General features: G+C 58.6%; 1 protein-coding gene across 2 annotated transcripts; it reads left to right on the top strand.

Annotated features, from left to right (window-relative positions):
* The first annotated feature begins 957 nt into the window (after nt 1-957).
* Nucleotides 958-16,709, top strand: PDK2 (pyruvate dehydrogenase kinase 2). Of its 2 annotated transcripts, XM_040497208.1 has the most exons (11): nt 958-1,180; nt 3,061-3,202; nt 9,810-9,881; nt 10,275-10,459; nt 10,973-11,062; nt 11,291-11,368; nt 13,768-13,844; nt 13,937-14,035; nt 14,200-14,307; nt 14,922-15,035; nt 15,615-16,709. In XM_040497208.1, the coding sequence occupies exons 1-11, from the start codon at nt 1,063-1,065 to the stop codon at nt 15,753-15,755; spliced, it is 1,224 nt and encodes a 407-aa protein (XP_040353142.1). In that variant the 5' UTR covers nt 958-1,062; the 3' UTR covers nt 15,756-16,709. The 2 variants fall into 2 exon arrangements, with proteins under 2 accessions (XP_040353142.1, XP_040353143.1); XM_040497209.1 differs by lacking the exons at nt 958-1,180; nt 3,061-3,202 and adding an exon at nt 5,596-5,722.
* The last annotated feature ends 84 nt before the right edge of the window (nt 16,710-16,793 follow it).

Raw genomic sequence — 16,793 nt, 5'->3', positions numbered from 1 at the left:
AGCACAAAGCCCAGAGCCTATTGGGCACTTGGTCAGTGGGGCCCAAGAACTGAACAGTGAAAGAGTGAAAACATCAAAGGGGCAAGGCGGGGTCAGGACGTACCACCACGAGAGGGGGCGCCAAGTTCTTACGAGAGCTCAGGGCTACTGGGGAAGGGAGGGCGCCCCAATCCTCAGCACAGATCACCTGCCAGGACCTTTCTCTAAGGAAGCCCAGGGCGAAGATGGTCGCTTTCTCAAGTCAAATGAGTAGAGAATAATAAAATAAGTGTTTTGTAAACTGCACTCATAGCGCCGATGCTAGCGGCTGCCTCCGCCGCCGCCAGTCGTTAGGGTTTTGACTCTGGGTGTCGCCTTTTCCCGAGCCGCTTGGATCTGTGTGGAAGCGGGTGGGGGCAAATCTGTATGAGGGGTGAGCATGGGCTTGCATCTTGATCCCGAAGTTTGCAAACATTTCCAGTCTAAATCACTGTCATCCGGACTGGGAACCCACCAGACCGTCCCCCTCGGGGAGCGCAAATGCGGATCCGGGCGGGTGAAACAGGTCCCTTTGGGAGGGAAGGGATTCGTTGAAAACTATCCGGATAATTTCAGGGAAGGCGAGCGAAGGAGATTCGGGGAGAGCGCGGGAAAGGAAGTGGAAAGGAGGAATAACGGACCTCTGGGGAGGCAGGGGTTAAGCGGGGCTTGGCCCGGAGGAGGAAAGGGCGGAACGAAAGCTCGGGGGGCGGGCCCTCGGTGCTACCCAGGAAAACAACAGGCCTCGCCGGGCGTGGACGGGTTAAGGGGGCGGGTCCAGGGGAAGCCACGTGCCGGGGCAAGAGGCAATTGGCTCTGCCGGGGTTGTTTGTGAGCGGCCATTGGCGACGTCAGAGCACCTCGACGAGCCGATTGGCCGGGGCTTGGAGGACTGCCGGGACCGGGGCGGGGAGGAGACCGCGGGCCCCAGTCCCTGGGCCGGGCTGGGCCGCCGCTAGAGCCAGCGCTGACCGCGGAGGGACTGGAGCCCGAGCCCGAGCAGCGGCCGCTGCCGCCGCAGCCGCCGCCGCCGCCGCCGCCACCATGCGCTGGGTCCGCGCGCTGCTGAAAAATGCGTCCCTGGCAGGGGCGCCCAAGTACATCGAACACTTCAGCAAGTTCTCCCCGTCCCCGCTGTCCATGAAGCAGTTTCTGGACTTCGGTACGGAGTGCGCGGGGGGCGGCTGGCCGCGGGGGCCCGCGGGGCGCCGGGGGGCGGTAAGTGAAGAGGCACTGGTCATGAAGGATCAATGCGGAGAAGAAAGGCCCTGCGTGACAGCGAAGGGTTGCTTGGAAGGGTACCAGGCAGGAAAGGGTTAAAGGGAGGGGGCCGGGACTGGCCCTGAAAGGGTTAAGGTGCCCTGGGGAAGAGCTCTGGACTAGGTCGTTAATGGGAAGTGGGAGCACTGACAAGGAGGGGTCTAGGTGTCTTGTTGGGCTTTGCGAGAGGTCTTGGAGTAAGGGGCAATGAGGCGATGATGTTAGGGCAGGAAGGGAGTGGCATATATCCAGACAGAAAGGGTTAACGATGGTTGCCCTAGTGGCTCAAAGGGTAGGAGTTGGAGAGGAAATAGGGCGGGGATGCTGGTGGCAGTAACAAGGCAGGATTGGGAGGTGCAACCATCTGGAAGAAGACCTGGGCTGGGCTGGGCACCCTGGGGTCAGGTGGGGCCCAGGCTCTTTCAGAAAGTGTCAACAGGAGGGAGGTCACTGGTCCCTATGCCTCTACCCGCTGAAGGAGCTGGCCCCCAGCTGTCCCAGTGGGCAAGGACACTTGAAGAGCAAATCTGTTTGGGCCTGGCTCCCTGTCCCCAACCGGGCCAAGGCCTGGGGCACCATGAGGTGGAGTCAGGAGGCTTGCAACCTTGGCTGTCCCTAGGTTTCTGGGCCAGGATCACCCACCAGCAGCGCGCTGGGGGTGCCTCTGGAGCAGAAGCAAAGCTGTGCCAGTGTGGCGACTGAAACAGGCATTGTGTGGGCCCTATCTGTCTACATGTATTTCCGTGGTGCCAGCTGGGGATTAGGAGGGGATGCCCAGGTCTCTCAAGAGTTGAAGAGACAGTGCCTGGCTCGAGTTACAGCTGCGTCACCGATGGGAGGGGGTGGGGAGGTGGCAGCCAGGACACAGGGCCCCTGTTCCCCAGGACTTGTCTGCCTGTCCCCCTGCCCTGTTCGAGCTGTCTCCGTGTAGGAAAGCCTCCTGGGCCCATTCCCAGCCACCAGCAGTTGTCCGGTCCAAACTGGACCCCAGTTATAGAAATGGGCTAGGTGGGGCTCATAGTAGGGTTGGGTCCACTTGTAGTGCAGTGGGGGAAACAGATCTTCAGAAGGACGGTGACATGCCCTTGGTGGCAGAGTTGGGAGCAGAACTTAGACTCGAATCTAGCTCTTCTGACCCTAGGCCATGGCCTTAGTCTATCACTTGGTCTTCATCTTGAAGCCAGACCAAGGATCAAGTATTTGGGTTCCCAAGCCTGGGCCCTGTTTGCCCCACAGGCAGGCATTAATGCAGGAGCAACTCTACAGTGGTCATCAAGACCAGCCTAGGTGAGGACGGACTGGGCCCACAATGACGCTGGGCCCCTGCAGCTGCGATGGACCAGGCTTAGCTCCCCTCGGCCATTTCCAGCCCCGGGAAGGGGTGGTTTTCCCGGGCTTCTCTGCCCACCTGGATTAGCCCCACCCCACCCCCTCTACTCTGCAGTTGGAGCTTCTGCTAAGAGAGACAGAAAGACACAAAGTGAGGTCGCTTAGGCCAGAGGTGGCTCCAAGAGTGCCTGGGAGTGGCCCTGTCCCCTGTGGTAGAAGGCAAGCAGGGGTCAGTGGGGGCTGGGGAGAGGACACAAGCTTGAAGAGGGTTCGGAGGGGTGGTATGGAGGTGAGAGCAGTGCAGGGGCTTAGGAGAGCTGCTTTGCTTTGTGCCCCTGGTCGCTTCTCTGCACTCTCAGGAAATGAAGGATTTTTTTCCCCCTGAGCCTGAGATGATCAGTGGCTCCAGTGGTTTGCAGCTGGGTGGGCTCCCCTCTCTCTCTCTCCCTCTAGGGTCCAGCAATGCCTGTGAGAAAACGTCATTCACCTTCCTGAGGCAGGAGCTGCCCGTGCGCCTGGCCAACATCATGAAAGAGATTAACCTGCTTCCCGACCGGGTGCTGAGCACGCCCTCGGTACAGCTGGTCCAGAGCTGGTGAGACCCCTGGCCACTCCCACTCCACTGCCCATGCTGCTGCCAGATGCCCCTGGGCTCAGAGATGGAGTCTTTGTGCTTCCAGCAGCCTTGAGGGAGGTGGGGACAGTGGGGAAGCGCAGAGGCTCCAAGAGGCTAGAGAGTTGCCCAAGGTCAAGTGGAATGCGAGGCCAAGATAAAGCTCCTCGCCTCCACGCCTGTGGGCCATCCCTATACTTAACCACTCTCCTTCCTCTGGAAACCCAGGATCCCCCTGGGAAATCATTTTCTGCAGCCAAAACTCAAACCAAGCTCATGTCGCCATTCGCCACTGGCCCTGGTTCTGAAAAGCCAGCACCTACCGGGTAATGTTTATCTGGGGCAACACTGTAGGGCCAGGGAAACAGAAAGGAATGAATTTTCAAATTATGTAATCCAAGCTACGAGTCAGACTGTTTTGGATGTTGGGAAACACTCAGACCCAGGCCTAGTACCTACCCCCAAGAACTTTGGAGGGGCAAGGCCCAAAAGTCGTAGCAGTAGCAGAGGGAAATCCTCAGCAAAGCTCACTCTAGAACTCTGTCCCAGGTTAAGTAACTGGATGGCATCAATCAATGGCCAGTCACGTGAAGAACAAACAGGAGTTTGTAAGGGGCACGAAAGTGGCTAATCATTGTTGGTCTTTGGTGGTACCTGTGCAGAAGCCCTTTGCTGGCTCTTCTGGCAATGGTGTGATGTGGCTGTGGATCCCTGTTGGATTCAGGAGCATGGGTCCACACCTGCTGTGAGCCCAGGGCCATGCTGGGTACGGGAAACAGCAGCAGCAACTGCCCTCAGGGAGCCTGCGATCTGGTAGGGAGCAGAGTGGGTAAGTTAAGAGCTCCATAGGCAGTGGTGGGAGCAATGAGCTGCTGATATTAAAAAAAATTTTTTAACGTTGGTTCATTTTTGAGAGACAGAGAGAAGGGGCAGAGAGAGGGAGGCACAGAATCCGGAGCAGGCTCCAGGCTCCGAGCTGTCAGCACAGAGCCGGACGCGGGGCTCGAACTCCCGCACCGTGAGATCATGACCTGAGCCGAAGTCGGACGCTCAACCGACTGAGCCACCCAGGTGCCCCCCCAAGAACCAAAACACTATTCAAAAGTAACATCGGTTAGGTTTTTCTCCTCATTGTAGAAGTATAACATGCCCACTTTGACATTTGGAAAACACGGAAACGCAGCTAGAAGAGAATGCCAGCCACTACCCTCCACCCCGTAACCAAACACTGGTAGCGTTTCGTAAGGTTTTATTGGGGCCTTTCCAGCATTTTTGCTACGCGTGGATAGGCACACGCAGGACTTTCTCCAATTTAATGAGACGCAGTAAGGAAAGCATTTTGTGCACAAGGCCAGGCACATAGAAGGTGCCCACTGAGTCAGAAAGTTGTGGGGAAGGGGCACCTGCCTGGGTGGCTCAGTGTATTGGGCGACTCTTGATTTTGGCTCAGGTCATGATCTCGGTTCAGGGGTTTCGGCCCCGCACACGCCTCTGCGCTGGTGGCACAGAGCCTACTTGGGATTCTCGCTTTCCCTCTCTCTTTCTGCCCCTCTCCCTCGCATGCACATGCTCTCTCTCTCTCTCAAAATTAACAAACGTTTAGAAAAAGAAGCAGAAAGTTGTGGGGAAGTTGAAATGGACGCATAGCGGAGGCAATACATCCCTGGGCCTTATAGGGTGCCTCCGTGAGCCTTGAACTAGAAGGAAGGGAAGGGCATTCCAGGCCTTGGAACTGCCAGTGCCAAGGTGTAGAGGCAGGCCTCTGAGACCTCACTCTGGGCCTATAGTGCTTTGGATACAAGCTGTGAAGGGGGGAGGGGGGGGAGGGCGGAAACTGGTCTTCCTATAGCCCCACCAGGTCACCCCTCGCTGGGCCCTGTCCCTCTGAGGTGCAGGACATCTAAGCCAGCCAGTATTTCCCACCATGGGGCGTGTGGAAGTCGCAGGGAGGAGACAGAAGGTGCCATCTGGTCCCCCGCTCCTCCTCCGGCTCTGCCCGGCTGACTGGCTGACTGCCTCTCCAGCAGGTCCCTGACTCCAAGACAGGCCCTCTCGGGCCCCTCCCGGGACGCCGTGTTCCTAGGAGAGCCGGAGGATGTCTGTCAGGGTGTAGGGGAGCTGCTGAACTGCCCGTGACGCCCCCAGGCTCCTGCACAGGCCATTCCTGAAAATGAATTGCACATGGGTGGGCTTGGCCTGGCTTTTCTTCCCCGAAAGCTTGGAAGTGGAGTCCAGCAACAGAAGGTGGGAGCGGAGTTAGACAAGAGAGAACCCCTCCCGGTGGATGATTTAACTCACAGGAGAGCAGGCAACGGGACTGCTAGAGTGAGTGTCCTGGTGCACTGAAGAGAAGCCTGCTGAGGTTTCTTTTCCAGAGAACGGGCATCGGCCGCAGCAAGAGAAGCTGAAGTGTGAGGGGAGGAAGGACTTTCCGATGGGGACGAGGTGGCTGCCTGTGAGAGAGTGCATACCTCCTCCAGGAGCTTGGACGCAGAGGTGGAGGTGGGCAGGGTTCGCACGACAGCAGGGGGACAACATACCAAGGAGCCTGGCAGGAGGGCCACTCTCCTCAGAGTCTGATGGGTAGGGAGGAAATGCCATCCCTTGGGAAATGGGAGAGGCCTGTGCAAATGCGATCAGAGGCAGTGGTGCTAAGATGTGGCGATAGCTAGCGAGTTTCTCAGCTGCCGAGAGAGTCTAGGCAAGGGTAGAGGGTCAATGTGGACAAGCTGAGCATTCCTGGTTTTAAATAAACCTGATAAATTGTTTCAACCAGACAGACCTGGTGCAGAGGGCGCCTGTTTTGGAAGCGACTGGAAGAGAGTAGAAAGCCCTGGTCGTTGGTGTCGGTGTCAGCACACTTGACTTTGAGGCTTGGCTTTGCTGCTTGCTGGACCCTTCATCCTTGGCAAGCCTCTGGCCTCCCTGAGCCTTGGCTTCCTCCCCTGTAAAATGGGGATCCATCCTGTTTCTAAGGGCATATGCCACCATTAGATGCCCTGAGCTCCGGGGCGGCAGTCCCTCCAGGCCAAAGATCTGTGACTGTGGCCGAGGTTCTCTTAGACAATGTGGTAATAATAGCGATGGCAATGACCAAAGCAAACAGACCCGGAGGGCCTGCTGTGCATCAGGAACTAGGCATGTCCATGTATTCCCGCACTTAGCGCTCCCGACCGCCCGAGGAAGGAGGCCTTGTTTTTATCCCCATTTCATAGATGAGCAGGCTGAGGTTCAGAGAGGTGAAGACACAGGTGTGAGATCACTCAGGCTGCTGGTGAGAGAGCCGGGACTCCAGCGGCGGCCTTTGTGACCTGGTGGCTGCGTTCATAAGGGGAGGGGAAGAGTGCTGTGTTTGGCGGGGGGGGGGAGTGGGCAGCGACGTGGATCAGAGGTTTCCACACTCACGAAGCGAGTCCTCCACAGACAGTAGGGCTCCCCTTATCGGAACGTGTGCCGCCTAGGGATGCTGAGCACGGAGCAGGAGAGAAAGCCAGCCCAAGGAGGAGGGCGTGGCGCTGGTAGGCGTGTGCTTCCAGAAGGTAGGGGGTTAAGTGAGGTTAAGAATCTCCTGCCACCAAGGGGTGGCAGGGAAAGGGGCCGGGGGCCGTATGGCCAGCACCTTCTCATGAACCTCCCTTGCCCGTCAGTGAGGTCTAGACCCCGCACCCCAACCCTACAGGAACCACGGCCCTTAAGAACCCAGGGCCCGCCGTACCCCAGGCATGGGGCTGGGGCTGGGGCCAAATCGTCACCGACCCCCTCACCCGCTCCTTCCAGGATCAGAGTTGAGACTGAGAACCTCAGAGTGCTATTGCCGTGAACCCCACTTTATAGCCGGGGACCTGAGCGGCTCAGCGGCTTCTGTAGCCCCAGGACCCGAGTCTGCCTGGCTCAGGGACTGCACCCAGCACCCCTCCACAGAGCAGCTTCCATCTGGACGATGCAGGACAGGTCTGTCACCTCCCCCTCCTCAAATGGCCACGGCCTCGTTCACACTTCTTATTCCCAGCGGCTGTGGACGTTACTGCATGGTGTGCACTCACCCCCTCCACCTCGCCACATGTTCCGCCACCCCCACCCCTCCCCCGCCTCCCAAATCCAGGGCTCTGGGCAGGCTAGAAGGCCCCAGAAGGCAGGCGCCCCGGGGCCTGATTTGCTGAGGTCGGCAGGCCCAGGCCTTCCCTAGGGCAGCTGTGTCGGGCCCCCGCTACCGGCTGGGCCTGCTCTGTCCGGCCATGGGTTTGAGGGGGCGGATAAACTTAGAAGTGAAGTGGAATGCCTGTCATTGCACCACCGCTTTCGGGCCTCCCGGGTCTGAGCCCAGTTCTTTCTCCGGCCCTCGGAGTGGGGGGCAGCGCGGGAGCCAGCGAGCCTCACTCCTTCCCCGGTGCCTCTCCCTTTAGGATCCGATCGTGGCATCCGGTGCAGCAGACCTTGCAAGGCTTCAGGCGGGGGCCGGGGTCCTCTGGGAAAATCCTTCCCATCCTCTCCTCTCCCCTCCTGAGAGTCCACCTGGGAGGACTACTCCCCGGAAGGAAAGGCCCTGCGAGGCAGGCCGGCAGGGGTTCTAACCCAGGGGTTCTGGGCTCCACTCCCCAGCTGGTTTCCTCCCCCTCCCCTCTTCTACCTACCCCAGCCTTGCAGGTGTTCTCCCCAGATCCCGCCCTCCCAGAATCCTGAGCGTGAAGCTTATCCTGGACATGGCGGTGAGGGGGCGGAACAGGGATCTGGCGGCACACAGCCTGCGAGAGAGAGAGAGAGAGAGGCCCTGCTCTGCACGGTAGCCCCCTCATCTGTGGAATGGGTGCAGCAGGAGCACCTAGCTCCCTGGTTAACGCAGAGGCTAACGTAGGGGAGCAGGCAAGCACAGGGCCGAGCCCTGTCCGAGCCTGGCCCCCTGGAAATGCCGGCCACCATCACATTGGCCCCAGCACTGTGAGGACCAGTGTAGGTGGCAGGCAGCTGGCCACACGGTGCGGACTTGGAGTCAGACAGATTTGAAGCCCAGCGCGACATTTAAACCTCCACTCGTGACAAGGACGCACATCTAGAGAGTGCTCACTGTGTGCTAGGCACTGTGCCAATGGTCACGTTCCACCCTCACTGAAAGGTAGCAATAGCAGTAGGTACAAGACCCTCCGTTTTCCTGAGGCGGACACTCGGGCCCAGAGAGGCTGCACGACTTACACAGGCAACACAGCCACGAAGCGGGAAAGCCAGGACGGCGACTCAGTGGAGCCAGCCCCCAAGCCAGCTCTCCCACTCTCTCCTCCGCTGTCTGAAGCAAGAGAGGGGAGACAGCGGTTGGTAGGTGAAGGGGGAAGGGTATTCTGCACAGAGGCACCCGCGGGGACACGGAGGTGAGCGTTTTGAGCAGACGGCACTACGGGGTGGCAAGAGTGCCGGAGGTTTGAGTCTTCTCTTACACCACCTCCCAGTTGTACGGCTGCTTCAGGCCTCAGTTGAGGAACCTGTGAAACGGGGCTAATTCCTGCTCGTCATACCTGTCAAGGTCAAAGCACTGTGTACAAAGGAACGCTCCTGCTGCGGAGGGGCCTCTCCTAGAGACTGTTGGGCCCCACAGCCCTCTGCCCCAGGCAGCCCCTTCCTGCTGGCTAGAAGTGTTTCTCCCGGAGAGAGGCTCCGCTTGGTGGCCTTCCCCAGGAGAACAGCCTGTGGACTGGGCATGTCAGCCGGGGCACAGCGGGGGTCCCGGCTCACAGGGGCTCTAGGTTGACACAGGCTCTGGGTTGATACCCTCTGCTGCCACGGGTGGGCCTGACTCCCTTTTACCGGCCGGTCCCCTGCTGCCCCGAGTTCAGGACTTCCTAACACTCCCCTGGTTACCTAGCTCTTTTGTAGATCCTGAGGAAATTGGCCTCCCAACGAGGCCTGCGGTTGGGAGCAGCAGGCGGCCACGTACCCCTGTCGGGCCTTTGGAGTGGAGTGAGCTTTCCTGACTCGCTGGGGGCTCCAGCCCCACCCATGGCCAGGGCCGGGCCTGCCCGCCCCACTCCTGTGTCCTTCCCACCTGCCCTTCAAAATCCACTCCCCTGGGCAGACTGCACGGCTCCTGTGCCCAGCCCAGAGTGTTAGGCTATAATCCTCACTGGCCTGGGCTCCGACATGCCCCGGGCTGGCCAGCCGTGCCTCGTGGGATGAAACAGCAACCCGACAGGTCAGATGTTACAGTCGGTTTCCGTGAAGGGCGCTCAGGGAGGTTAAGTGACTTGCTCCAGCCTCCTCTCACTGCAGAATCTTGGTCCGTAATCCATGAGGCCCCGGGGTTGGGATGATGTCCAGTGCCCTCCTGAGACTGCCATTCTTAGATCCCAAAGCAAAGGTGCTATATGGGGGACCAGCAAATGAGAGATGTTCTTGCATAACTTACTGTGTTGTCAGGGAGATCTGCATACAGATGAATCGCATTGGGAAAAAGTGTGGTGCGGCCTGTCGACCAGTGCCGTCCGGGTGCCGCCCACCGTAGGGGCGGGGCAGGCATGGGGCCAGCTGTCAGGTGGGAAGGGGGGGCCGGGCCTGGCCTGGAGCTGAGGCCATGTTCCCCCCCCCCCCCCCCCACTGCACACAGGTATGTCCAAAGTCTCCTGGACATCATGGAGTTCCTGGACAAAGACCCCGAGGACCATCGTACCCTGAGCCAGTGAGTGAGGGCCTCCACCGGGGGCAGGAGGGCAGGTGCAGGCGAGGGGGCTCGGGGTCACAGCCCAGATGCAGAAATGCCAGGAGGATGGAAGAAATGACCTCTGTCCTCAAGGCTATCTAGTCTGAGGGGGGAGTTGGCCCCTGGCCTCGGTGTCCCTGAGTCTGATTGGGAGATCTGAGCCCCTGCCCGTGAGGAGCTCCCAGCTGTCAGACAGGCGGTGGGAGATTCAGGGCAGGCTTGGGAAGCAGTGGGGAAGGCACCGTGTGTCCGTCAGGTTGGGAAGGGTCGAGTGAATGAAGACTCGGGGAGAGGACGTCAGAGGTGGGGAGGAGCCCGAGGGGGCCCAGGATTGGGACAGGGCGGGGGGCCGACAGCCGCCGTGCCCTACAGGTTCACCGATGCCCTGATCACCATCCGGAACCGCCACAACGACGTGGTGCCCACCATGGCGCAGGGTGTGCTGGAGTACAAGGACACCTACGGCGACGACCCGGTCTCCAACCAGAACATCCAGTACTTTCTGGACCGCTTCTACCTCAGCCGCATCTCCATCCGCATGCTCATCAACCAGCACAGTGAGCAGGGGCTGGGGGAGGTGGCTCAGGACCCGAAAGAGGGATCCTGGCTCCACGGCGGAGAAGGAACACGGCAGCAACGAGGCGTGTTGTTCTCCGTGTTTGTAGGATGCAAAATCATGTTCCCTCCCTACACACTGTCCCGTGTGGTATTCGTCGAAACCCTCTAGTACTTTCGGCAACAGTTTGCTGTTCCGAGTCCCCCAGTCCCAAAGTATTCACTGTGATTGTTGAGAGATTGTAACCAGTTGAAAATCAAATGAGTTCCTCATGCTCAGATTATTTCTGATGCAGGACGGGGAAAATCATTTTTGTAAGTGGTTTAGCAGAAGGAGGAAGAAATGTAATGTGGGCTGTGTGGGGGAGGAGGCTCTCTGAGCAGACTTCAGGTCTGCAAACAGTCCAGACGGGGAGGAGGTGGGGGGGAGAGGTGTTAAGCATAGGGGTGGAGTCAGAGAGCCCTGGGGGCAGGAGGGGAGCCCCACGGACAGCACCCTTCCTTCCTGCCTACAGCCCTGATTTTTGACGGCAGCACCAACCCGGCCCACCCCAAACACATTGGCAGCATCGACCCCAACTGCAACGTCTCCGAGGTGGTGAAGGGTAAGCCGTGCCCGCCGTGCTGACCCACACGGAGGAGCCCCAGAGACCCCCTTCAGGCCACCTGGCCCGAGGCTGAGCCATTCCTCGGCGGGTGGGGGCCTCGTCCCCTTGGGTGTAATGTTAGCGATGCCCACCCCCGCCCCCCCCCCCCCACTCAAGCCAGTGCCAAGAGGGCCGGCTGCCTGCCGGGACCGCCCCATTCCCTAAATGGCCCCTCTCTTCTCTCAGATGCCTATGATATGGCCAAGCTCCTGTGTGACAAGTACTACATGGCCTCCCCTGACTTGGAGATCCAAGAGATCAATAGTGAGTGAACAAGGCCGTGTGTGTGTGTGTGTGTGTGTGTGTTTGTCTAAGGGCTCCGGAGTAGAAGGTGATATGGGAGAGTCAGGAAAAGACCGGGGGGGGGGGGGGGGGAGAAAAAGGAAAAGCACTGGATGGGGCAGAAGCAGAGCTAGTATTGACTTATTATTAGCAGTATCATTACTAATTTATATTAAGCATTTATTAGGCAGTAAACACGCCAGGCGAGGCACTCTGTTCTCGTGGAGGCTACGTTCTTGGTGCTGGGTGTTAGCCAGTGAACAAATAATAAACAAGCTGATTTCAGATGGTGACAAGTGATGGGGAGGAAACAAGATGAGGTCACACGACAGCGGTGGTGAGGAGCGGTGTATTTAATAGGGTATCAATTTGGCTGCCCTTCCAGAATCCAGACAACAGCGGCTTAATTAAAAGAGAGGCTGCCCCCTCTCCAGCCCCTGGGGCAGAGCAGTCAGAGCTGGCCACCCACCCTGAGGTCTCAGTTCCAGCTGGAGAAGGGGGAGAAGATGTAGAAGGCAGGGCTCGGGGGGTGGACAGTCACTCCCCTAAGTCACCTGGCCATGCCCGGCTGCCAGGGAGCCTGGGAATTCAGTCTAGCTGGGCAGCCACGTGCCCGTTAAAACTTTGGGGGAGGGGGTGTCTATTACCAAAAGAGGAAGGCAAGAGGGGATACAAGAAGGTGGCTGCAAGGGTCCTACTGTGGATGGGGTGGTCAGGGACCAGCAGGACCAGTGAGATGGACGGGAAGGGGTTGGAGACAGAGACCGGGGCATGCAGGGCCCATGGCCACAGACAGGAGCTGGGATTTTGTGTGCAGCGGGAAGCCCATCGGAGGATTTGAAACACAGCGATGCCAGGGTCTGACTTACGTTGCGACGATATTTAGAGGTTGCAGAGGGTGGGTGAGACCTCAGGAAGACCAGTTAGGAGGTCACTGCAGGAATCCATGGGAGGGCAAGGCAGCAGAGATGAAAAAAAGAGGGTAGATTTGATAAAAGAAATAGAGAGACCAGGACCTGCTGATGAATCAGGGGCATAGGAGAAAGGGCCATCAGGGATCTGGAAGTTTCTATACCCTTCCCCTCCCCCACCTGCTCCTTAGCCGCCCCCTACCTGGGTTCCAGAAACCTAGGTAGGTATTTCATGCCTGGAAGTCATGCTGCCCACATCCTTAAGGCTCAGTTCAAGTTCAGGTCCTCGGAAAAGCCTTCCTGCACCTCCTAGAAAACATAGTTAGGTACCCACCTACCTCTGTTTGAATTCCTTGGGGACAAAGATAGAAGGGCAGAGACAGGCTACTTTACTTCAGTATCCCTGGGGTCAAGTTCAGGGCCTGGCACATAGCTCTGGGTACCACACCCAATGTGAAAGTCAGTTGTGTGTTTGTCCAGACTTGAATTTCCAAGATGGTAGGGCTGAGTTTTATTGAACTTTATGCCCCACTGCCCAGCGCAGGGCCTGAGATTCCTTCATTCCGTAATCCACCGCACACTTTTTGAGCTCCTGCTACAAAGCTCTGTGCCAGGTACCTGGAAAAGACACCAAGAAACTCTCCAGGCCAGAGCGATTCTTGAGGGGCAGAGTGCTGTTCTAAGAGTCATGTGCAGCACCTCTCCCCTCCCCGCACTGGATTAAAAAAATCTCTCCAGGGGGTGCCGCTGGGTGGCTCAGTCAGTTAAGCATCCAACTTCGGCCCAGGTCATGATCTCGTGGTTTGTGGGTTCGAGCCCCGCGTCGGGCTCTGTGCTGACAGCTCGGAGCCTGGAGCCTGCTTCGGATTCTGTGTCTCCCTCTCTCTCTGCCCCTCCCCCACTTGTGCTCTGTCTCTCTCTCAAAAATAAATAAACATTAAAAAAAAAAAAAAAAAAAAAGAACTCCCAGGGATTCTGGTGTCTGGGTTGAATGCTAGGAGGCTGGATATGGGATGGATAGATACTTCTTGAATGGATGGGTGGCTCGATAAACAGGGGATCAAGGGCAGGATGGGTCTGTACCCTCCGAATGCATGGATAACTGAGAAGGATAGATGTTTGAATAGATGCATAGTTGAGGGACAGTTGGATGGTTGAATGGACACTGGATGGGTAGTTGGAGGAATGCATAAATGTTGACCATTAAACATCAGTGGTTGGATGGATGGATGAATGAACAGATGGATGGACGGACATTTTATAACGGATAGATACCATATGAATAGATAGATGGTTGAACGGACGCCGAACGAATGGACAGCTGGATGAACAATTGCCCGATGGGTGGCCCAGCAGATGGTTGGACGATAGATGGGTGGTTGAGTGCTGGGTCCTAGGTGCTGAGTGAATGAATGCAGAATGGTGACCTCTCGACAGTTTTCTGATCCTTGGTCTTGACTTTCCCCGCAGCCTCCAACTCCAGACAGCCAATTCACATGGTCTATGTCCCTTCCCACCTCTACCACATGCTTTTTGAACTCTTCAAGGTAAGGGGGCGGGGGATGGCCCTCCCTCTGTGGGGTTGGGGGTGGTTGGGCCAGGCCGCTCCCATTCATCACTTCCCCCTTTCCCTTCACAGAATGCCATGCGCGCAACTGTGGAAAGCCACGAGTCCAGCCTTGTCCTCCCACCTATCAAGGTCATGGTGGCCTTGGGTGAGGAAGATCTGTCCATCAAAGTATGTGGCTCTTGGTTCGGGGCCGGAGGACAGTGGGGTGGGAACTTCCCTCTCACCATGAGATGGGCTCAGAGAAGACCCTGGGGATGGGGACGACCAAGAGAGGGTCAGGGGTGTCAGGGTGTGGGTGGCGTGAGCACTGACAACATATCCGTCTCCCTCAGATGAGTGACCGGGGTGGGGGAGTCCCCCTGAGGAAGATCGAGCGACTCTTCAGCTACATGTACTCCACAGCCCCCACCCCCCAGCCAGGCACTGGAGGGACCCCGCTGGTGAGACGGCTTCTCTCCAGTCCCCCCCGCCCCCACCTCCTAAAGGATGCCTGTCTTTTCACCTCATCAAACAGTCACTGTCCCCATCACTTGCCTCCTCGATTCCCGTGGTCTTTGTTCTTGTATGGCTGTGTGTGGTGTCAGTCACCTTTCCCAGTCTGGGGGGTTGGGGGGTAGGGGAGGGCACCTCTCCCACTCCCCCCCCCCCAGCCTGTGGCTGCCTTCTGACCTGACCTGCAGGTATCTGTCTGTCACCTTTCCTCAACTCTCCCTCTCACACTAGGGCCCCACGAAGTTACTGCCTCTCCCTCTGCTTTGTTCACTCTCCAGCACCTCCCTGCCTTCCCAGCAGAGCAGGAGGTGTGGGAACGGGAGCCCCTGGACCTGTCCAGACCCACTGGCTCCCAGGGCCAAGCTCCTCTGCCTCCCCTGCTTCCTACCAACCCCAGCTGAGACGGCTCAGCCTTTCTGGCTCCACCAGACCCATTTCCCTCACCCCTGGGGGATCCTGGGAATCCCCTGGCCCTAACCCCAACTCGGCACATTGGGTCCCTGCAACTCCAGGAGGCCCAGCACCAGCCTCCACATCACGCTCCCTTGCTGCCCCCTTGTAGGCTGGCTTCGGGTACGGGCTCCCCATTTCCCGCCTCTATGCCAAGTACTTCCAGGGAGACCTGCAGCTCTTCTCCATGGAGGGCTTTGGGACCGATGCTGTCATCTACCTCAAGGTGAGGCTCTGAGACCGCAGGGCCCGGCCTGTGGGGGTTTCCTGGCGTGTCGGCCTGCTGTTGGGTTTCTTCTCCATCCCCCCAGTCCTCTCCCCATTCCAGACCGAGAATCAGAGCAAAGCTATAGTTCCCCAACCCCCGGGCATTCCCAACCCGGCAGGCAATTTCAGGAAGTCCACGGTCTATGACCAAGACCCCTGTTCTGGGGGCCTTTGACTTCTTATACCCAGGAGGAAGGGGTGTACCATAGAGAACTTTCATTCAGCTCAGGAAGAGACTGAGGCCCAGCGTCCGTGACCCTGTTCAAGGTCACGGCCTACCCTCCCTCTGCCTCCCTGACCCTTTCAGTGAGCAGCCTCCCTGGATGGGCAGGAGCAAGGCACAGAAGAGACAGGTCCTTTCGTGGGTCTTTGTGGGCCAGGGTCAGTTGTCTTAGCCAGTGTCTGGCACCTGGCTGGGCTGACTCAGACATGGTCATGTTCAGAGGCCACCACAACCCACCCGGGGGGGAAAGGGCGATCTCCTGAGGAGTGGGTGAGGCGCTGGGAAGCGGGACGAGCTGACCCTAGTGCTCTCCAGGCCCTGTCCACGGACTCCGTGGAACGCCTGCCCGTCTACAACAAGTCAGCCTGGCGTCACTACCAGACCATCCAGGAGGCGGGCGACTGGTGTATGCCCAGCACGGAGCCCAAGAACACGTCCACCTACCGTGTCAGCTAGGGGCCGCCTTGCTCCCCTGCACCTGAGAGGATGGACTGCTGTCTCTGGGACTGGCCACCACGGTGACCCTCCCCAGCCCCCCCCCAGGTGGGGGGGAGGCTCCCCCCTGATGACCAGCTTCTGTCTCTGTGGAAATCATGGTGACCAGTCCGTGGGGGGCCCCTAAGTGCCAATCTCTGTCTCCACGGAGACCCCTAAGTAGTCTCCCTGGTGTTCAGGCTCGGTGGGCGATGCCTGAGGACGGGGGACCGTCTCCATACTGATGGGGTGTCCCAGAGCTATGTTTCCATGGCCGTCCTCCTTCTGAGACGAGGGCTGCCACTTTGCTGCCAGGGGTCCTGGGTCCCCCTCACTGCCCTCCACGGCCCTGACCTTCCAAGTGGACACCCTGCTTGCCTTCTCCTCCTCCCTCAGCCCGTGCAGGCACCCTGGCCCTCGTCCAGTGTCAGCATTAGGAAGGAGCCAGGCGTCCCCGGGTGGAGAAAGGGGGTTGCACCCTTGGGCCCCTGGCTGGGGACCTGGTCCGACAGCGCCTCCCTCCACCCGGAGCTTTGAAGGTCAAGGTTAGGAGGCGGGAGTTCTCACCCAGGGCTCACCCTTAAAGTGGGAGACCCTGGGAGGCCCCAGAGATCAGCTGCCCTCAGCCAAGTTTCTCAGAGCCCCTCAGGCACCTCCCAAGCCCTCCCCTGGCATGCCCTCACATGCACACACCCACCTGCCGGCCCCACACCCACATGGTTCCACCTGAGCTCCAGACCCCACCTCCCACTGTGCCTGGACACGCAGGTGCTTGGGGTGGCTTTCTCCCTAGAATGCTCTATGTGCATAGCTAGTTTTATAGCCCTGAAAGCCCCCACCCTTCCCCTTAGCACACAGGGGGTTAAAGTTGTGTGTTCCTCCTAGTGGCTGTGATGATGACCGTGACATCCACAGTAAAGAGGAGATTGAATGAGACCGTGTCCTGGCTGCTTTCCTGGGCGGGGGGGGGGGGGGGGAGGACCCAACTGGGTGTAGGGCCGGCAGAAGACCAAGTCCCCA

This window comes from Herpailurus yagouaroundi, unplaced genomic scaffold, assembly GCF_014898765.1.
Source record: "Herpailurus yagouaroundi ecotype Mexico unplaced genomic scaffold, PumYag 189, whole genome shotgun sequence".
NCBI classification, from domain to species: Eukaryota; Metazoa; Chordata; class Mammalia; order Carnivora; family Felidae; genus Herpailurus; species Herpailurus yagouaroundi.
The sequence above is the reverse complement of the archived record's forward strand: the minus strand, read 5'-3'. Positions and strand labels throughout refer to the sequence as shown.